The 22,303-nt window shown below is 49.6% G+C and overlaps 1 protein-coding gene across 2 annotated transcripts in view; it reads right to left on the bottom strand.

The window, feature by feature from the left end:
• The window catches only part of SH3PXD2B (SH3 and PX domains 2B), a 79,210-nt gene that overhangs the window by 45,054 nt on the left and 11,853 nt on the right, over positions 1–22,303 (bottom strand). For both annotated transcript variants that reach the window (XM_074883896.1, XM_074883897.1), the window contains exons 2-3: positions 21,281–21,361; positions 692–767 (exon numbers count right to left, since the gene is read on the bottom strand). In XM_074883896.1, the coding sequence (XP_074739997.1) occupies positions 692–767; positions 21,281–21,361 (157 nt within the window). The remainder of the gene's footprint in view (positions 1–691; positions 768–21,280; positions 21,362–22,303) is intronic.

The raw sequence follows: 22,303 nt of genomic DNA, 5'->3' as shown, positions 1-22,303 counted from the left end.
TGCATGAAAGACTCCCATGGCCCCCTCAGGCTGGTTATTTTTGCAAGGCATATTAGGCTTCTTTTTTTCCTCAAAGGCACCAAAGGGCAGCCACAAGCAACCCCCTGCACCACAAAGTCTGCAACAGACCATTGCATCTGTTCCTCTGGCACACAAACACTCAGCTGCGTGTCAGGCTGGCAGGGCACATGTCATGCCACAGAAATCCTGTCTTTGAGCAACCAGTCCCAAACATCACAGGAGGAAGCCAAGGCTGTCAATCAGCTTGATTCAACATGTGGAATTCAATTGTTATTTCCTTCTCTCTGGATAGCCCTTTGAGTTGCACAGGACAGGAAAAACAGCGTATGAGCTGTTCCTAGGGAGTCCCACACCACTCTCAGCCCTGTGCCGTGCTGGCCAGGCCCCTTCCGAAAACAAGCAGGCTGTTGCCTGGGTTGCTCCTGGCAGAAGCTGTGCTCCACTAATGATTTCTGGAGGGAGGGAGAATGATCGAGGGGTTTAACACTCAGTGGGCATGTGGCAAACAAATACAGATGTTTTAGTGGACACACTGCAGGCCAAGAACTTGCTATTGCTCAGATAGTTCAGTAGATAAGAGCTAAAGCACATGTATGCTCACATACAGACCAGGAAAAAGCTCCTGCCGTGCCAAAACCAGCATGGTTTTTGCTAGAGCCCACTTGCCTACCTGGCAGAAAGGGGATGATCCTTTGCTTGGGGTCCTTCTGCCCTCCTTCCATTGGAAACTTGTCCAGCATTTGCATCTAGAAAAGGAAAGGCAAGAGAGGTGATTAAAGTCAGTGACTAACGTGCACAACACAAGGCCCCTCTCCCCAGGAGGAGGTGAAGGCCGTTCTAACCAGCAGTGTCCTGAGGCTGATGGCACACAGCACCATCAGCCAGAGTACAGCAACCTGCAGCACTGAGGGAAGCACATCCAAAGCAGTGCCAGAAGCACAAGATCTTAGAGTCATTTCTCACCACCGATGTTATTCATCACTATCATTCTGCTCAGCACGGGTGATTCATGTAACCTGCATTTCTGCAACTATTAAGTTTCATCCCGATAGACCTCAGAAGCTCCTCAAAAAAGGCATATTTTAAGCTTATTAGCTCAAGCATAGCACAGCAGTGACACAGCTCCTGGACAACAGCTGACTTGGACTCACAGCACCAACTCATGTTTGCCTGCAAAAGGCCATAAAGTTATATGTCAAGTTTGGGGAACACTTTGTGCTACACAGGCTTTGATGGATGAACGTTTTATGGGATCTTCAGCATTCAACAAATCATTTCCTGAGTGATGCAACTGCACTTAGTACATTTAGTCAGCAAAGAGGTGATAACCAGCTCCCACTCTTGCTGGGTGCCTGCACTGGTGCTTCAGCACATGCACACAACCTCCTTGCGGTTGTTATAGTGCTTAATATCAATGCCCTGGCAGGATCTACGTACTCAGCATTTGCTTTACTTGGTCTTGCTGGAATACACCATTTGGATCGGGCTTTGCACTTTACACAGTGCAGAAGAGGAGAAAGAGCATGTCTAGCCACCCATCCACCACTCAGATACTCCCTCCTTTGGAAGGAAGGGGAGGGAGATGCAAACTCTCCCTTGTTTCCTCTGAAGCATGGATCTGAGCTCTGTCTCCCATCACTTGGTCCCCAGGGTATTTGAAATGGGTCTTGCCTTCTCCTACTGGATCTATGGCACTCTGCATAAATAATTAAGTGCTTATAGAAGCACTGGAGACAACCTGCCTAGCAAGTGTCCTTAGCACCTACAAAGTCTAAACAGCCATTCTCCTCTGGCCCTATTAATATTTAAAGTATTTCATGCAAAGAAGAAACTATGCAACCGGAGAGCCCGAGGCATTCATCCCACGAGAGGCATCCTCAGGCAGCTCTCGCCGGGCCTGGCAGGAGGATGGGCACCGCTGAGCAGCCTGACACACAAGCCATGATCCCTCCTGTCTGCTGCTCCACCATGTACCATCAGGAGCCCCTTCACCATGGGGAGTCCGTGCAGGGCCAAACTCTGGAGTCCCAACATCCCTCGGGGATGTGCCCCACCTGGCTCTTGTTCTTTGGCACCTATTTTTCCACATGCTTTTCCCAGGAGGTCTCTGCTCCTAGCTAAGGGCTGTGGACTCCTCTACTGCTAGGCATGAGCTTGTTTAAAGTTCTGTAGTGCCAAAACTAAGCCCTTCTTGTCAATAAAGCCTTTGGTACCCCTGCACATGCAATGCTTGCAATTTTTTTTTTCTTGGATCTCAAATGCACCGGGATAAAATTCTTGAGGTTTTTGGTAAAGGAGAAGCAGAAGGAAGGAGGTATTTTTCCTACATTTTGAGAAGAAATAAAAAACTCCCCCAACACTCCCAAAGACAACAGGAAAACCAAAAGAAGCTCTCAAATATTCTCTTCAAAATGAAAACAAGACAACTCAAAACCAGTATGACACTAAGCACAAACGGACCATGTTTACAGCTTCTTTTCAAGATAAATTTGAAAGAGTTTGTAACAAAGAAAATTACTCCAGACTCAGCAATAACCAGGGACTGCAGCGACGTTACCAGCAGCCACAAAGGGAGCCTGAGCACGGCCAAGGGACGACTCGCCTCCCCAAGGCACTGCAGGCTCCCAGGGCAGCACCACTTCCCCAGCCTCCCTGGGCACACAACGGCCTCCTGCTCTTCCCTCAATCCACGAGAATGAAGGATGACACCACATCCCCGTTACCCTGTAAAGCACCCGTGTTGTGCTACGGCAGAGAGGTGCCTCTCACCCTGCCCTTCCTGTGGGGAAGAGCTCGGGAAAGCTTGTGACTGACAAAGGGTGAGCAAAACAAGTCACAAACGCCACACATCTGATTGCTGTTAAGCAATGCAAAATACTTGAGTCACTGGAAGCTTTCCCCTCCTCTCAGTTTTGAACACAAGCTGAGGATCTCACGCTCCCAGGAGCACTATGAGACTCCAAGGCACAAATGGTGCAAGCTATGTTTTCTCCCATATGCACGTGCCTGGGCTGTGCCTCTGGCCAGATCTGCTGCCAACCATGTGACCACAACAAAGCCAGCCAGAACTTCAGCCCAGAAGTCCTCCATTTCCTTTTCCTTGACCAAAAGTGCCTCTTGCAGTGGCTGCTCAGCGAGAAGGTGGCATAGGGACCCTCTCGCTGCAGCCCACTGGCTCTGCTCCAGCCCAGCCCAGAGTCACCAGCATCACCCCAGCCAGACCAGACCCTGCATGGTCTGCTGTGGGTTGGTACCATTATGCCTGTACCAAACTGCTCTCTCCTCTTACTGGAGGGAGGAAAAGAGGCTGCAAGGTACCTGGAGCACCCTTCAGCACACAGAGAAAGAGGAGAAGGTGGGGAAGGAGCAAGTCAGAGGGGATGGATCCCACCCAGCCTGGCTGCCACATCACGCAGCTCCAGAGAAGGCAGCAGCAAATACTAGTTCATCAGTTTTACTAGGCATAAGCCTGTGGTTGAAGAACAGCTGAAAAACTCACTCCAAAGAAAACAACCCCAGTGCTGGCTGTAACCATGGCAGGCAGTTTGCATTAGCAAGATACAAGAGCACGCATCTGCAGAAATCCAGTCCATGGGTCACAGGCTGATGGTTCTTCTGTAGCACTACACACAAAAATAAGCACAGAACAGCAATGGGAAAAGGTCAGCTCCAGACCTGAGAGATGTCACCAGAGATCCAGAGGAATCCAGCTGGCAGGTCTCTAAGTTTTTGAGGCTCCCTGTATCTTTTCTGGCCCATCTTGCTCCTGCTAATTTTGCAGGACAAGGACTACAGCACAGGTTGTTACACTGCTCTTACCCAGGAAAGCCAAGGAGAGCAGGCACAGCTCTGGAAAAGGGATGGAAAAAGGGTAAAAGTGCAGCAAACCCACATGTGTTCTGGGAGAGACACACAGACTGGCTTCAGAAGATGGTCTGCAGAAACCAAGGCACGCCAGCGACAAGCCAAGGCAGGGAAGGTTTCCCGGGAGAGCACCTTTCTCCCCAGCACAGCAGGGAAACACGCTCCCCAGCAGACAAGGGACTGTGGAAGGGAGGTGGTCGGCACGGGGAGACTCCCACAAATCATCTCAGCAGCGAGGGTCTCCATCCAAGCTCCAAACAAGACTGCTCACATCACATTCCCATAAGGGAGGACTTGCCTGGCCATCCAAGATCCCGGGGAGAGGGGGAGACGGGGCAGGCGAGAGGCAGACAGACACACAGCCCTTTGGAGGGCAGCTTTCCCTGCCGAGCATGGGAGAGCGCAGAGAGGCCAACTCTTCCTCTCAGCAATGCACTCAGGTCAGGAAGAAAAATGAAGGGAAAAAGAAACAATAACTCTATTGTTTCTCCCCTTCCAAGATTATTTTTAAGTATTTGTGACAGAATCTTAGGAAAAAAATAAATATTGGGGTAGATGCAGTTTAAAGCATTTTGGTGCACTTTTACTATGCAGGAAGCTGTTGTATCATGTTTTTCACTGATTCCTTTGCAGCAGGGAGGGTGATCACACAGCTGCCAGGCCCTGGCTCCCTAAACCAGGACTGGGGCACTGATGCCCCAGCGGCGTATCCAATCTGCAGCCAGGCTCCCCACAACAGCACGTCAGGATAGGGCACGTTTATCCACATTTATCTCCACCACCAATTTATCTTATCAATTAGCTGTTTTTCTTATTAACCCAGAAATGTCTGGGCAGCGAGTCTTTCCGGAGCAAGCCATGGCGGAAGGTCTGTGCACATCATGGGAACACACTGTCCCCATGGCTGAGCTGTCCATTAACAGCACAAGCGATAACGCTGGCGGGGCCACCCGGGGAGAGGGGGGCCTTTCAAAAGCAGCCTTGTATCAACAGCTAACACATTGGCAGACAGCTTCTTCATTAACAGGAAACTCGTAAGATAATATCCTAATTGAATCAATTAAGAGTGCTGCAGGCTGCAGGGGATCCTAGGGAGAGGGGAATGTATGTGCTCAGCAGTATTCCCAGGAAGCAGAGCGTTCAGGAAGGGCTTTGCCCAAATAAGAGCTGATGGTGTAGTGGCAGAGGGATACACCATGCAGATGGCGTAACCTGAGAGATATGTCTGCTGGAGGAGCAGGGCCCCAGGTCTAACAGCCTGTGAGCATGCTGGAATCAAACTCCGAGAAGTTTCTGTAAAAAAAACCCCAAACACCTCAAGCCAAGTGCCAGCAGGTAATAAGGTGTGTCATCACTTTGCTGCTTCTCCTCTGCTCTGCACAATAAAGTAGAAAAGTTTTTCCCTCTGGTATGTAAAGGAGAGAAAAAAAAAATATCTTTTTCATTTAAATCTGATCTGGTGGAAAGAAAAATGTCAAGGTGAAATGGTAAACACAGAGGTCCTGCATTCCTCTGATAAGGATGAACCAGAAGGGCACGGGATTACTCTCGCAGCAAGTCCTCTGCAGGTGAGGGACTGTGGGATTTGCTTTTGTCAAGCTGTTCTAAAACCTAGGCTCTCCACTACTGAGTGTTCGGGCTTGCCTGGGCACCGGACTTCAGAAGAGAAAGCAAGTCTTTGCCAACTTATGGAGGGGATGGTGGTTCACATCACTGAACAGCAAGATACCAGCATGGGTTGGGGGGTGATGAAACGGCCAGGCGAGGAAAGCAAACTCTTTCACTCTTGCACAACACCAGGAGCTGATGTCGGAGCCAGGCTGTGAGCTGTAATCACAGGCACTGGGTGAGGGAAGTTTCCCCCTTCTCTTATCGAGAGGATTTGTTTTGCCTGCGTGACAGGAGGTTCAGTGTAAAACCACATTCCTCCTTCAGCGAGAGCTGACCTAATCCATGCCTCCACCAGACACGTCTGTTATCCAGAGCAGAGAAGTCAGCTTTTGACACCAGCCGAAGGGGAAAAAAAAAAAAAAAGTTCAACAAAAGGCTTCAGAGTCGGACTGAGTGCACAGTGTCAGAATCACAGGAGACTCTTTGTGAGAGCAACAGCCTCCCCGCTGAGAGAAGGCAGCAGCTTGCCATGGGGAAAAGATGGGTCTGAGCCAAGCCTGCTCTCATCCCATGCTCCCAAACGCCCTGTTGGCCCCATTGCTCATGAGAGGGGGAATGCCACAGGCAGCCAGGCACACCGCGTGCCCTGCTGTCCCCGTGGCAGTGAACTCCAGATGGGGACGTTCACGTGCATCGCTCACCCTGACCTCCAAGGTAAAGGGATGTGGGTCCAGCAATCGCCTGCCATCACGGCAGCACCCCAGCCCCACGGGGACGTGATGAGGGACAGGGCTGTGCGCTGAGAACCAGAGAGTTTGCAAACGTGCTCCTGCAGATCAAAGCACCCTTGCGCCCTGGAACCAGCTGGTTTGGGGAACATCTGCCAAGCAGACAGTCCAGGAAAGAGAAGGACATCTGGCAGCGGCTCACAGGCTACTGATGTTTAGTCTCTTTGCGATCCTATGAGAGGCACCTTCCCTGCATTCCCCTGGACTGCCTGTGAAGAAAGGAGGGGTGAAAACACAGCAGCCCAGAAGACAGAAGGACAAATGTGGAGCAAACTCAGATCCCAAGTGTGTGATGCCGAGCTCAGGAGGTCAAGCCTGGGGTAGGACTCCACTGGTGTGGCACCATGTAATGCCCGTTCAATGGCCAAAGCAAGCTGGGTGATCAGAGACAGTAACAGGAGCTGAAGGGCAGCACAACTGAGTGGTTTCTTGATGACCACTCTCCCCAGCCCCAGCTTTTCTGGTGAAAGGGATGAGTTCAAGTGCATTTTACACATCACCAGGCAGAGGCAATCCTGACCTCCTCAGCACTAGGAAATGGCATCACAGAGGCTGGATTGTGAAAACCTGATGGAAAACTTTAAGCATTGCTCAGCAATAGACAAAAAGAATTAACTGAGGTCAGAGAGAAAAGGGCTACACAAATCGGCAGCAGCTGCCACTACAAGAGAAATTTCCTATGAAATCACAGGAAGCATTAGACAGAGGGAGATGTTGGTGCCTGTGAATAGCTCACTGGCATGGAGAGGGCAGGATGCATCCCCTGGCCCACGCTGCCACCAGCCCCAGGCAGCCCCAGGACGGAGGCACCCCCAGGTTTGTGCTGCCCCAGGTGCCTGCCCATAAACCACATGAGCCAAAGCGGGGGAGCTGGCGGGCTCTGCCTGCACACAGGGGCTCAGAGGACGTGGCAGCTCCGCTTCCCTAGTCTTGGTCTGAGTGCAGTGGTCCTCCAAAAGCAACCAGGCAAAAAGCTTCCACTGCCCAGGACGGAAGACATTTCCAGCCTGAGCACCCACTGATTCTCTGAGCAGAAACCTCAGTGGTGCTCAGCTCCAAGGTAGGCAATTGAGACCACGACGGGCATGGCACGCTCACCCAGGCTGCCAGGATTCCCAGAGGAGGCACTCGGCCCCAAGCATCTAACCCCTAAAAGCCTGTAGCAACCTCAGTGTGAGGAGCCTCCTTTTTCCGTCATCCAGCCTTGAAACTTAAATCCCCAGAAATCACTAAAAGATTATCATGTTTGTTCATTAGTGATAAATAAACACCAGCATCACAATTGCAACCAACATCAGGTACTAATTGCAGCAAATGGGCAAAAGAGTCAGGGAAGAAGAGAGTACCCTGGTCTCCAGATAGGTCTCTCTCTGTTCAAGCCCCACCCTGCTCCCACAGTGATTTCTGTGTCTGTTCTGTGCTCATCTACAAAGTGCATTTCCAAGAGCATTTAAAGAAATCATGTTTTAAGACATTTGAAGTCCATATGTTTTCAAAAGCAACAAGTAGCTCTGGGTAACCACTCTGAGGCAGCCAGAAAGGAACGAGAGGGCAGACAAAGCTGCATCTTCCCAAAACCCAGCTCCAGTAAGTCATTGGGTGAGACACCCTGAGATAGTGGGATATAAAATCAGCACCCATTTTTGGATGGCCCAAACAACTCCTGAAAAGCACTGCTTGCTTTCCCTCGCTTTGTAAGACTGTCAAGAATATATTTGGAAGAGACAAAGAAGAGAGTTTAGTGTTTAAAAAAAATGAAAAAGAAAACTTCAAATTTGAAGAGTACCAACCAATTTCCATTTACACACCCCCCTCACAGAGCTGCTGATCCCTCTGTCTGCTTCTTGGGTGATTAAAATATACTGCTTTCTACATTTGATTCATTTGGTGCTGAATCCTGGAAGTCATCATTTTCTTTACAGTACTTTAGTAATCCATTTTCCATTTAATTTCTGATAATTGCAGCCTTTAGATGGCATTAGGCTGGGCAGGCAGGTCCCTGACTGCAGAGATGCGCACTGAAAGCAGCAGCACTCCATGCAGGCACCAGGAGCAGAGCATTAACACCACCAAACAACCAGAACAGCATCCATAATTCACCACGGCCACCCAGCCGCGGGAAATGACTCTTGCTGGTAGACGTGCTTGGGAACACAGCAGCAATACCCGGGGGTGATGCTGGTCTGCACCACTTCCTCTTCCCCATCCCGTCCATGGGAACGTCCTGCCAGCACAGCCGGGGCTGTGTCACACGGGAAGTACCTCTGGAAGGAGCCTTGGCATAGGAGCAGGGAAGAGCTGTGCCACCTGCCCCAGCCTGATGCCAAAGACCACAGAACCACCACCACACCATCGCTGGAGCTGTCATGGCAGCAGCAGCTGTAGAGGCTGCAAAGACAGTTCATGTTCACCCACATCCTCCTCCTCTCTAGCATCCCAAAGCAGACACGCTCTGAAGACCAGAAAGTCATGAGATCTAGTTTCTGTTGTGGAAATGGAAACAACGGTGGAGAAATACCACTATATTTGCCCTATTTCAATGTGTTGAGCAGCCGAGGCGCAGCAAGGGGGAGGGCTGTGCTCAAGCACTCCAACCAGATCTAGTTTCACATCTAACACGGTGTTTCACACCAAGAGGCAACCTTCAGTCAAGTGTTTCAGTGACCAGTCATGGAGAGACTTTATGTTCATGCCACCCCACCTTGAGCTGCATGCTTGCCAAAACCTTGGGATGACTTGTCCCTAGCTTCTCCCCCAAATAGCTCATGATCTGGTTTCCCTTCAACCCCTCCCTTCCCAAAAACATTCCCCACTCCAACAGATGAGGAGACGCAGACTGGCATACATTACTTCTCTGAAATTAATGCAAAGTTTGAAATCTGTGGCAGGCCCAAACATAAGACAAAGGAGGAGACATCTGAGCTACAGGCAGGGCTGCAAAAGCTGCAGTCCTACCACTTGGGAGAGCGCTGCTGGTCAGAAACACCAGCCTCATCACCCTCCTCTTGCATCAGACTTCTTGCTAACTGTCTGTTTTCCCTGTTGTTCCTTCCCCAAACACAAACCCCATCTTCCAAGCGAGCACAGTCAGCAGAAAGGCCAATTTGGAGAGACTTTTGTCACCACATGAGGGAGGATTTCATTCTGCTTGAGTTCATGATGGTCTCCATCAAGAGCAGCTCCACAGCAGCCAGTGCAATTACACAGGTGGAAAATGAGACACTGCAAACCCTTGATGTTTAACTGCCAAAACCAGGGTCTCCATGCGAAACAGATACATCGTAGTCCTTACCATGCTCCTTTCCACGCTCTCCCACTTGTCAGTAAAAATGTCCGTCTAGCAGACAGAAGCTGATGGAACCCTGGGCAGACAGCCCCACGGACAGCATGAACCAGGCCGGCTCCTGCGTGAACCCATCAGCATTGCCACCAGCACCCCCACCCCACCTCCTGCTGCACCAGCAGAGTGTCTCCATCATGGAGCACCTTGTATTCCTCCATTTACAGAAAGGGTGTGATTTAAATGCTGCCCAAAGACCCAAGCTGGGCAGGAAGCCTCTGCAGACAGCACATACCCACAGCTGCTGCGGGCGCAGGAGCCTGGCACTGCCACCACCCACATGATGGCAGGAGAGGACTTGGAGCACTTCTGAATTCAGACAGTCCTTGCCAGAGGGACAGAGCTCACCAAGAAACTCCACTTATTGCAAAACCAGAACGTTGCCATTAAGCGATGTCTGATGGAGGAGACTGGCCCTTGCAGCTTATGGAGGAGTTAATGGACATAACAGGGAAGGGTTGAGCAAGCGCCGAGCACGAGCACAGGTTTGGGCAGCCCCGCGGGGAGCCTTTGGGAATGCATAAAGCAAGATGCCATGCAGCTCCAGGGGGAACGCCGTCCTAACCCGGGATATTCACCCTTTGCCAGGGCCTGGAGCCAGCGAACACAGAGGCACCACAGAGGAGCCCCAGTAGCAGGCAAAGTGCAGCAACCCTGCTGCCTTCTGTGCATTTAAACACGAGGATGCAGATTTTACACAAAATTCTGCCCAAACCACATACCTTGAACTGCACCTGCTTTTTTAGGACCCAACCAGGATAGAGGGAGAGTGAGCAATGCCAAGGTTTTCCAGCATAATTAAACCCCTAAGGAGCACAAACCTTGAAAGCACCCTAATCTTAGAGCTCCTCTCTAAGCGTAATCTCACTACGAGAGAAAATCTGGTCAGTTTCTGGCCAAATTCACCAACTGATAAAAAAACACCATGGTTTTGGGGCTTAAAGCAGCCACCTGTTGGCAGGTGGAAAGCAGTCGCCCCCCAAATGGAAACCTCAGACCGCTCTGGGAACTTTCCAACAGGACTTTTTTATTGCCTGGAGGTGGGTGGAGGGGTGGGAGGGGGAGAGGAGGGGAACTGGAAAATGCTGATTTGCCAAGAAGAAAGATCAGCAGACAAGTATCCATTTCAATTAACATTTCAATTCAAACAGTAAAACCTAACCACTAAAATTAAAAGGATTTTTTAAATGTTTTAAGTGACTCATCAAGGGGAAAGCTTCTTCTCAAAAATTAATAGTTAAAAACCAAGGGAACATTTTACGCATAGTGAACTGAGTTTCTTTCTTTGCTAAAATTTAAAGACTAACTTTCCTCCCAACTTAGGACGAGGAAACCTTACAAAGAACTGTGTGGCTTCCCAGCCAGCCTGGCACTCTGCGTGGCTGAACACAAAGCCTTCTTCAGTGGCCATTACATCAGCCATTTTCAGCATGTATGCATGCAGTTAAAAAACACAGATTGCAACTTTCTGTTGACTGAGATTGGGTGAGAACTCCAGGATTTTGGGTCCCTACCAGAGGTACTCCAGTGCTCCCTGGGGCAGGAGAAGGCAGTGTCCTCTGCCAGCAGCAGCTTTATAGCAGAAATTCTCAGATAGGAAGGAAGACCCACAACTTAATTTTCTAAAAACCGACACTTTCTCCATTTTTCAGCAATATTTTTTCCTTAAAAACCCCAACAACAACAACAACAAAAAAGAAAAATGGCAGCTGCACTCTGTAAGGCTGAACATCTCAGCCAGCCCCAACCAACACGCCTTGGTGCCCCAGTGCCTGGGGCAAGCTGTCCACCTACCTGAGACAAGTTGCACAATATAGTTGAACCAACTGAACTTTTGCCTGCAGCGCAAGACAGGGAGAGGTCTCACCTCCACCCTCCTCATTCCTGGCCCTCCTGGAGCCACTCCAAGCTTGCAGGGACGTGGGCTGGTTTGCTGCCAGCTTGGGGAAGGGGGAGATCAAGCCTCAGTGGGGTCCCAAACCTTTTGGCACCCAAACTGCTTACCGAGGGAGGCATTTCTCAAAGTCTGCTACAACAAAATATCTTCTTCCTCTCTGAAAAGGTCAAGTACCAGACCACGGTTGATGGTAAATGATCAGCAAGCTGAGCTTGAAGAGGAAAATAAGAGCACAAGGAATTCTCCATAAGGGGCATACCACACCTTGTGTATTAAAAAATACCTGGTTTGGCTAATTTAATATGGTATCAGCACTGAAAAATTACGTTTGAATGAAAGCTTTGTCTTGCCCAAACCCTAAATATTCTATTAAAGGCAGTATTAAAACAATAAATTCACCAACCTTAATTATACCTTCCAAACCTAATCTCCAAGATCTAATTTCCACACTGCCAGGTAAAGACAGCCATAAATGTCACTTATAATTCAGTACTCAGTGACTCACCTCTACTGCAAAGACCTCAAGATATGGTACCAGTAAGGCTGAAAGGCTCAAGGAGGTGGAATTAAGACAGGGAAAATTCTGGCTTTCCTCATGCCACCAGATTACAAGGGAGACCATATTTCATGTGGGTTATTGCTCACATTGCAATCCTAGATAACACCAGAATATAAAAGTTACCATAAACCAGGGTGTAGAGCCGCACCCTGCAACCTGGGGATGTGTGGGAGTCACAATGTGATGGGAAGATGAGCAGAAGGGGTGCCATGCATCCAGCAGTACTGCAACACCCTGCAGCCAGTGGTGAAGCAAAGCCTCAGCCGCTGGCAGGAAAACCACAGAGTCACCATGGCACCACGGAGGGGATGGGCTGGCTGCCAGAGCCCTACAGCATCCACCCGCTGGCACCACATCACGTTTTCCCCTCTCTTTTCTGGTTAACGAGGTCCCCCTCCCCGCTGCTGGCTGGAAGGCATGAATCACAGAGGAAGGGCAGGTCCTGCACACCCATCCTTCTCTCCCCAAAAGGTCTCCCCTAATCCAGCCAACGGAACAGCCTTGATGCAGCTGGCACAGACCTGCCTTCCTCATCCCTCCTGCAAGATGCCTGCCACATACCCAGGAAAAGTCTGTGCTGGATCTCAGGGATGGGAATGAGGAGCAAGGCATGCCTCAGGGCAGACACATACAGGAGAAGGGAAAAAAAACCACGCAAGGAAAGTAAGAGGAAAGGAGCATCGCTTCTAGGATGGAGCAGAGCACTGGGAAGGGGGAGCAAGTGGTTAAATTCTTCACTTGTCCCCAGGCCCACCAGGACCTCAGGGAGATCATTGCAGAGGTCCACACCTCGCTTTACAAGGGGACTCCAAGATGGCAAGGTGTCCTTCACTGAAAGCACTTTCAACAGCCAGCACGGGAGCAGTGATTTACAGCACCGTGGAAGACCTGAGACAGCCTGATGTAATCGAATGAAAGGCACAGAAAAGAAGTGAGAAATCAAGACCGCCGAAAAACATGTCATCCCTTCAGCTTTATCACCTCCCTCTACAAGGGCAGGACATGCCCAGAACCACCATCTCCCTCTGTCTCTCTCAGCTCTTATTTCCATCTCCCACTCACCATAAAACTGCACAGATGCTTCAACTTCTTAGATACCCACAATACGTATGTGGTGGATGCTTTGGTCCGTACTATATCATACAGATTTAGCAACATAAATGGGTCCCGGCCATTTTACTAAAAATTCAGCACTCTGAGATACAGACTCCTTTGCACCGATTTACCGCTATCCATCCTCAGCTCCTCCCCACAGGCAGCATCAGTCAGCTTGAAACTGGTTTGTTTTGGATCCAGGGCTGCTGGCACATGATATAAATTGCAGGTCTTTCTACCAGAAAGCTGAGCTGCTTTAGATTGATTAAAAGCACATCGGAGATGCTGGGGCTCGCATCAGTCCAGACCCATGCAAACCTCATCAAAACCCACAGCCACAAGCAGCTCCAGGCTGGCACCTGCCCTGGGGCCCTGGACACCTCCCAGGGTCCAACCCCATGGGCAGCGGGTAGGAGAGGGGCCACCAGTGAGCTCCTGCCCTCCTGGGGACCCTGGCTCAGCCCTCCCAGGAAAGGGGCAGCTGAATTTCCAGGTCTCTTTCATTAAGCAGCTGGAAGGGCATTAGCTCACCGCTGAGACAGGGACTGGGGTGTAACCCCTCGCCTCGTGTTACAGGACAACTTTGAACACTGCATTACCAAAAGCCTCACCAAATAAAACCACACCAGATCAGCAGCAAGAGATCTGAGCTCTGTCCCTGAAGGGGTGAAACTTTTAACCTCCCCATCTTTCTGCCTCCCCCCTCCACGGATTACACTCAGCACAGGCTCCCCTCCAGATCGCATCCACCAAGCGATGCTTCCTGTGGGACGTACTTCCCCCAGGGCTGGGAAGCAAACGCTGTCTCCTCCAGCTGCTCTGCCAAGTTTCCAGAGGGAAGGAGACCAGGGGGTGCCAGCAGGGATGAATGAACAGAGCACAGGCTCAGGAGCTGGCCCTCCTTCACCACAGGGCCACCACAGCAGCACCAGGCAACGAGCCCAGGAACCAGAAGGGACCATCTGATGGGAGCAGGTGGAGATGAGAGCCAGGAGGTGAGCAGGAGCTCTCAGCTCACAGCAAACCAGCAAGAAGCAAAATTGCTCTGGAGGCAAGAGGGAGGATTGCAGAAATCTGGTGAGGGTGCAGACACAGCCTGCAGAGCTGCACCCTCGGAGCAAATGTTGGCCATCAGCTTGGAATAAACCAAAAATCATCCAGTGATGTTCCCAGCAGCTGCTTTAGCTACGAGAGATGAAAATTATTTCCACTGCAGACACACACTGCCCAGTGCGGCCGCACTCACCCCAGGTGTACGCTGGCCCTGAGAACTTTCATCCAACACCGACTCTCGGGGAGGATGGGCTGCCGTTTCCCAGAGGCAGGCACAGCTTTCAGCAGCTCGCAGCCCTGCTCGGCTGCCAGGCACTGAACGCAGCAGCTAGTCAGGGTGCCAGCTAGAGCCAATTATAACTCCACTGACCTGCCTTGGCGCTAGCACACACGGGAATGCACTGACTCCCGGCTGCCAAATGCTGGAAAGCTATAAATGGGAGGCATTTGGAGAAAGAAAAAATTAAGGAGCCAACTTTTAACTAGGCTGAAGTGCATTGGACTGTACATGTTCTTTGTGGAGGAAGAGAGGAGGAGAATGATGAGATTTTTGATGCACTGCTGGAAAAATACCAGCTGTTTCTTCTACAGACAGACATAATCCTTATTTAATGGAAAGTGTTCCTTCTTCTCTCAAGTTCGACTATGGCAATTCACTCTTTCTATACTTCTGTGTACGGTGCTTAAGCTCACGCCTCTCAGTGCAGACTGGGCACAGAGGAAAAAATAGTCGGTGGTGCTTTGTAGCAGGAACCTCACCACAGGAAGCTGTGGGTTTTTTCTTGTCCTTGGTCACGAAAGGGCCTGTCTTTCATGATCCAGCTGTCTAATAGCAAGATCCTGGTGATTTATTTTAGTGGCCGGCTGAAACCACGAAGTACATTGCACACGCAACTGCACAGAATTTTGCTGAACTCCACAAACCCTGGAGAAAAAAGAAATCCCCGAAGTGTTGAAATAAGATTCCTGTTACAAAATAGCTATTGAAAGAGCCCTGTTTACAATCCCTGGACACAAAGAGACATCCATCTCCTGCAGCCACAGTATGACCAAGCCGCTTTAGGGCTTTTTCATCAAGGAGGCCGCCAGGACCAGGCACGACCCAGAAGAGGGGTGAAATCCAAGAGGTGCCTCGGCTTGTGTTCCTACCTCAAGGAGCCTTGGGTTGTTTGGGACACATTACTCGGCAGGCCTGCCCCTTGCTTTCCACATGCGGAGAATTAAGATAACACTTACTTCACCTTTGTGAACCATGTGCCCTGCCAAGAGCCCAGCTTAAAGAGCAGAGGAGGAGAAGGAGGATTGCAAGCGAAGGAAGGTGAACACAGGGTTTGCAGTACTGGAAGCAATGCACTAGGCTCATTTCAGTTTTTTAAGAGTCCAACTGCCTGAAACAGGCTGATGAGAACAATTCTTCTCTGCGTGCCAGCTAGTGTACTGTGAGCCTGTTTTAGTATAGTGTTTTATTTTAAAACAGCCTGAATTACTAAGATACTGACTTTTCCCCCCTCCCCATCTTTGCCCGATGGCTGCATGAACACAACAGGTGAAGAACCCCCTCCAGAAGGGCTAATCTGTCTTCCACATCAAGACGACATGCACAGACCATTGCCTTTTGCCAATTTTCTCATAAAAGTAGGCATCACTTCAACAGCCTTTTTTTTTTTTTTTTTTTTTTTTGTTACACACAAAGCTGTTGGCGGGAGGGCTGCAGGACTCTCTCCAAGATGACATCGCTCCAGGTGGGTCAAAGCTGAAAGTTTCCAGCTAAGAACCTGAAGGATTTGTTAAGCATATGGACAAACGTGAGGACTGGGAAACACACTCGATGCGCATGCAGAAAGGAGCGGGGAAGCAAGCCAGAGACGTTTTTAAGGTTCCTTAAAATTCTCAATTTTTCTATCTCTGAATTGTGCAGCAATCACACTTACTCCAGCCTACGTCATGTCTCCATCCCTTGGCTCAAAATTAAACCCCTATGCAGAGAAGCAGCCATACAACATCACCCTCTCCTACAGCCTTCAGCTGGGACAAGGACTGAAGGGAAGGTTTCTGACTGCAAGGGGAAAAGCCCAGGGGCAACCTGTCCCCAAGGAGGACACCCCTGAATGGCAATTTGATTTTTAAGGACTTGCACCTGCCTGCCAGAGGAGAAGCTACTGCTTCAGTGGTGAGAAGGCAGGACATGGCATGAATAGCACAGCCGGCCCCAAGGGGGAGGTTTGACCCAGCTCCATCACAGCTCGCAAGCAGCTCACTTTGTGACCGATTGGATCTGATCCCAACTGCAGAGACACAAGCCTTGCTGCCCACGATGCAAAAAAAAGACAGGCAGAGGAGGCCAAGGACATGGACCAGGGCTCGTGCCCAGGTAAAAGCACAGGGGTCTGGTAATAGGGAGAAAGACATAAAACGATCGGGTTTGGGTGTAAGGACATTTCAGGAGCTTAGTGAGACAACAGTGGCTCTCGGTCACATGAAGACTTGAAATGACTACCATCGTGGCTGATGAGCTCATAATTACAGAGTGGGGAAAAAATGTTTCTTTTTGGGGGTTTCCATAAAAAACACAAAATACAAGCCAGTATCTATTCTCTAACCAGCAGTGTCGCTCCATACAGCCAATGGTTTCAAGATGATCCTTCCAAGAGACTTGTTAACCTCCTCCCGAGTGATGCATCCAACATGATCCAAGAGAGCCCTGCAGTCACTGCACGGCTCTTCCCGCACTGGCAGGGCTAGAAGCATCTCTCAGGCACGCAAGACCTCGATCCTCTATCTCTGTCCACTGGAGACAGCCACTCACATATCTGATTACCAGCTTCCATGCCAGCCAACATTTCCAGTGTACCTGCCAGCTCCTATTAGTGTCCAGAATACAACTGGCATCCTTGCAAGCATCAATCTTATTGCCTTTATTTCTTAGGAGCAGCATTCATCTGCTCCCAATAGCTCACATCTGGCATACTGAGTGTTATGAAACAGTCTCAATCCTATTCAAAGGAAATTATTCCTCCAGCCAAAAGATTCATGCAGAACTGAGTTTAGTATTTGTAGTTACAAATTTAAACACAAATCATACAGTCACCCAAGGTTTCAAACTTCAGAATTACAATTTCATCTAGGGTTTGTTTTTTAATCCCTGAAAAGTCACTCTTATGTAAATTGCTGTGTGACAGAAAATGTTTATGGAGAAAGCAAGGAGGAGAGGTGGTAGGAACCTGAGCACAGAGGATCTACACAGCAAAAAGGCTCCTGAGCACTGCCCAGGTCCCTGAAGGTTTCCTTCCTGCAATGAGCAGTGTAGAGAAGGCGGAGGTATTCCCCAGCTTAAGTATTCCCTTCCCAATTTCACCACCTGGCATGGTATGCCGAGCCTTCCTGTGATGACCCCAGAGCAAGAAAGGGTATGACCTGCATGCTTCCCAAGGGATGCGGGCCACCACTCCATCTGCTCAAAAAGCTGGAATGGGACCAGGAAGAAGCAGCCTGTGCCTTGTGTAGGAACACACAAGCTGAACTGCAGAACCACTGTCAGTCACCTACCCTTAGAGAGGAGGTGACAATCTCCTGCATGACCAGTGAATGGCCCATAGTGTGGTGGATGGAATGAAAATGGGTAATTAGGCAGAAAGAGGAGGTCTCTCCACCCTTGGGAGAGAAAAGCAGGTCGTTCTTGGAAAGGCTGCTACAGAGATGAGCTGTAAACCAGGGCTTTTGCAGAAGAGGGCCAGTCTCAGGTATCCATGACAGCCAATAAGAGCAGCTCTGGAAGTTCACAGTATTCAGACAAAACCCTGAACACTCCTAGCTGACAACGGCACAGCCTGCAGCATTACTGTGACCCACGAGGTGGATTTTGACATTCCCCATTCCAGTACGGGGAACGTGGCTGGTCCGACGTCTCTGCAGTCAGACGGAGGCAGGGACCAGCACTGGGCTCCAGGCTTCACCCCTGTTTCGGCTGAGCTGGTGCTTTGTGTTTTGAGTGTCATTCCTGCCTGGCTGGGGAGGGAAGGACACTTTGCCCTCTGGTTGCAGTGGCAGCAGGCGAGCCGGCGAGGCTGTCAGTAGTAAGCGTGCATGTGTTTTACTTGGCCCTACTCCTAAAATAATTGTTTGGCCACAATGGAAGGTGACAAGCAATTCAGCTGTAGCCCCACAGGGAATATCAGGAGAAAATCCCCAACCACTCACAACACCGTGCCTGGGCTGCTCTGAACTGCTGCATCACATCAGCCTGGGGGTCAGCCCCCACCAGCCCTCACTCCTGTCCCAAGAAGGTCATCTCCTCTCTCCTACTTGGATCAAATGGCTTCCTTGTCCTCCTTCCTGGGCTTAGCAGGAAGGTCAATGACAGCAAAAGAGGGTGCACCAACCTTCACCCAGATGTGGCCAGAGCTGCTATTGAAAAAACAAACCCCTGCTCAGCTTCTGGCAGGAGCATTGAAAGTACAGCCAGAATCATTGGGAACACAGATATTAAAATTAAATATCTCTACCCAGACATGCATGTACTGTGATTGCTCAAGGCCGTAAGTATGAATAAATTTGGATGGATTTTCACTGGATAACATGAAAGACAGATTCTTGACACAGCGATCACCTGCGACTCAAGTTTCCAATTCTTCCTCCAACGCATCAAAAAGATCACCAGAACTGGGCCCGGGAAAAATATTTTTCCCTCTTACAATGTTTTCAGAAGCAGCTGAACCATTTTACCCAATCAGTAATTTTGTGGGGGTTTGGGGTTTTTTTTGTTAACCAGAGGCATGAATAATTTCCAGCATGGAAAATTTCTGCCTAAAGAGCTAAAATTGGCATAGAATCATCCAACACTCATATAATAAAGGCCTCCAGCAATGGCAACAGTCAGTGCTACCAAGTCTACCTAGAGCATTTTTTTCCACTGTGCTAAGAGGATCTGTTTCACTCCTCATCTTTCAATCCAATTTCCACTGTACTGCACCACAAGTTTAAAATAAGGACACCAGGAAGCATGTGCGATAAGGGGGAAGGAAGGGAAAACCACAATTTCATTCATTCTTTCAACAGAGCCAAAAAGGAGTGGTTACTCTTTTTTTTTTTAGTAAAAGCTGCAGGGAACAGGGATGGGGGGAGATGTTTGCTTTAAACTTTCCCATCCACACCATGAGATAGATAGATAGATAGATAGATAGATAGATAGATAGATAGATAGACACACACACACATATATATAAAGCACCTCTGCCTCTAAAGGTGCTCCAGAGTGTTCTGCAGAGCCAGTTTGAGTCTCTGGCTCCAGACAGCCTCCAGTGACAATGCTTTCCATCTAGGAGCGTGCACAGCTCCAGCCAAGATGGAAGGGGAGGAAGAGAGGAAGGACAGCCCACGAGGAGCAAGGCAGCCCAGGGAAACAGCATAGCTGGAGGCACCAGTTTATCACATATAAACCCTAAAAAACTGTGCCCCCCTTGCAGCAAACGACAGTGTGAGCTTGGCCACCACCTTGGAGCACCAGTGAAGACAAGATGCTGTGGAGAAGGAAGCACTGAGCTCCATTTCCTTCCAACCCTGGCTGCTGCCCAACAGCTGTTCCCTGTTTATTTACTTTAATATTTCCTTGGTTACACAAGCAGCTGCACACAGCTTAACCCCTGCCTGTACCAGCAGCTGCCGGTGCCACCCTACCTTACTTTGCCCAGCACAATGCTGTGGGACAGCAGCAAGGGGCAGGGTAAGGACACCCAGCGTCTTGCCAAAGCTGGGCTCTCACTGGCTGGCCAGGGCTTACTCAACGTGGTCATCCTCATGGCCACATCCACAGCTCTGCAGAAGGTGCCTTGTCAGGCAGGGGACAGGGCACCATCGACGTGAGCAGCCGTCTCGCACAATCCCAGGCTTTGCAGGCTGACCCGAAGCCAGCTGACCAGCTGAACCTGGGAAAGCCATCTGGATTCTCATGGGCTTGCTTCGCTGGGCAGGCCCAGATGTGCTGTAATTTTAGCAGTGTATTTGTGTCTGGATGCAGCGATTTCAGGAAAGACATCCTCATTCCCAGGCGACCACAGCACTTTTTCAAATAAAACATATAGTGATGCTCAACTTCACGTGAGCAGGTTGCTGGAGACAGAGAGTGCCCAGCTCCTCTCCCAGTCCTGCACACAGGCCAGGAGGAACATGCCAGTGACTTTTCTGGCAGTTGCTGCTGGTCCATAGATCACTTCATGCATTTTCCTTTCTCATCTGCACAGAGCCTGTTCCAGCAGCTCAGTTTGTGTTTTGGCTCATAAAGCTCAGCCAGACCCCTTGGCTCATCTCCACCAAGGAGGGGGTGGAAAACACCCTTTGCCTGCTCGCCCAGAACACCGGCTTCAGTTTCTGCAACCCAGCCTGTCCCAATTGCCTTTCCAGCCTCCTCCCTCCCTCCCGGCTCCATTTTCTTCCCTGCTCCCCCCTGCACGAGGAGGTAATTGCTAAAGCAGCTGCTGTCAGCTGCCCTCCGGGCTGGCACTGCTTCGCACCGGGCAGTGGGCATTTCCCCAGCGCCTGTTCCCAGAAACGCCAGCCAGCGAGACATGGACCCAGCAGCAGCCCTGTTTTGCTGTGATAGCAGCTGGGAAAGGCATGCTATTAGCTCCACAGGAATGGAATTTGGGCCTAACTTTAACAAAATCCCCCCCAAAGCAAAGAAAAAAACCCACCACCACTGCAACAAAAACCCCACCACTTGCACAGATTTCTGTTGCAGGAATTTAAACACACCTATGCAGCCCTGCATGCATTTAGTCCAGGGAGTGACAGCAGAACTTTAACACTGGAGATGCAAAAGATCCAGGCTGTCCCTACCAACACGAAGAGGCACTGGAGCGAGGTGTCCAGCTTTTGAGGTTGCTTTGTTCTTGCTTTTTTAAGGATGTCCAAACTTGCATTTCAGCTTCCTCAAATCAAAACATTTTCTGATAGATTACAAAAGGCATGCTTAGCATAAGGCAGAAACCATGCTTCTCAAGTGACCACAGCTTTCGACCCTCCAAAGTCAGAACCCCAAGAACTGGCAAAATGCTTACCTGCAGGTCAAAGAATTTGCTGTACCGTCGGTATATGACTTCTGTGGACCCATTGGACCAGGTGACTTTGATAATGTACACCTGTAGAGAACAGAGTTAAAAATCAGAGAGGAGTGACCCAACAACCCACACCACAACCCGAATGTTGCTAGAACTGCCAATGCAGCTCCCATGGCTGGGCATCAACCAGGGAAGTTCATGGGACCACTTAAAGTCATTTCAGCAATACCAGAAAATATGTAAGATTAAATTATTAAGCTCCACTGCTGCAACTTAACTGTCTACTAAACGCTTATTGATAGTTGTGAACCAAGACAGCTCCCTTTCCCTAAATAGGGGCATACATTTCATGTGAAAGGGCACTTCCATGTAAAAACACAGTTAAAGTCTCCCCAGACACATTACGAGTTAATAAGTATGCCGTGGCCATCCCATCCATGGCTGCAGCATCAAGTTTGATGTCAAGATCCCCGTGGTGCAGCCCACAGCATGCCACACCACACACTACCGCCAGCCCAGGGCCTGGGGCTGCGACTTTTGAGAGCTCAGACCCACAATGTTCAAAACTCCGTCTGTTCTTCCATAACAGCTCTGAGGTTTTGTTTACTTAAACTTGCAGGGGTGCAAATTACCCTCCTGTTCTTTAAAATGCTACACAATCAATCCTAGTAACTGTAGGTTATTCACAGACCATGTGACCAGGCTTTTACTGGTGATGAATGCAAAACCAAAACAAAACCCAACCCAATTTTTTTATTCTTCTATGAAAAACAACAAGCAAACAACAGAATTGGGCAATTACTTATCTAATGTCCTTACTTGTTGCTCACTGAAACTAAAGATGACCCTTGACGAGATGCCAGCGTAACACTCCAGTGATGCAAACCTCAGCCTTCACTAATTGGTAACAGATTGACTAAGCAGAATGAGGGCATGTTCATTTTTTCTTCTAACTCTCACGTCCTGCTTATTTCCACCACAAGTTCAAGTATCAATTCACTGAAGCAGGAACAAAACATTCAG

This window comes from Strix uralensis, chromosome 14 (assembly GCF_047716275.1).
Source record: "Strix uralensis isolate ZFMK-TIS-50842 chromosome 14, bStrUra1, whole genome shotgun sequence".
Taxonomy (NCBI): Eukaryota; Metazoa; Chordata; class Aves; order Strigiformes; family Strigidae; genus Strix; species Strix uralensis.
Note: the sequence above shows the minus strand (reverse complement) of the source record. Positions and strands in the feature narration are given on the sequence as shown.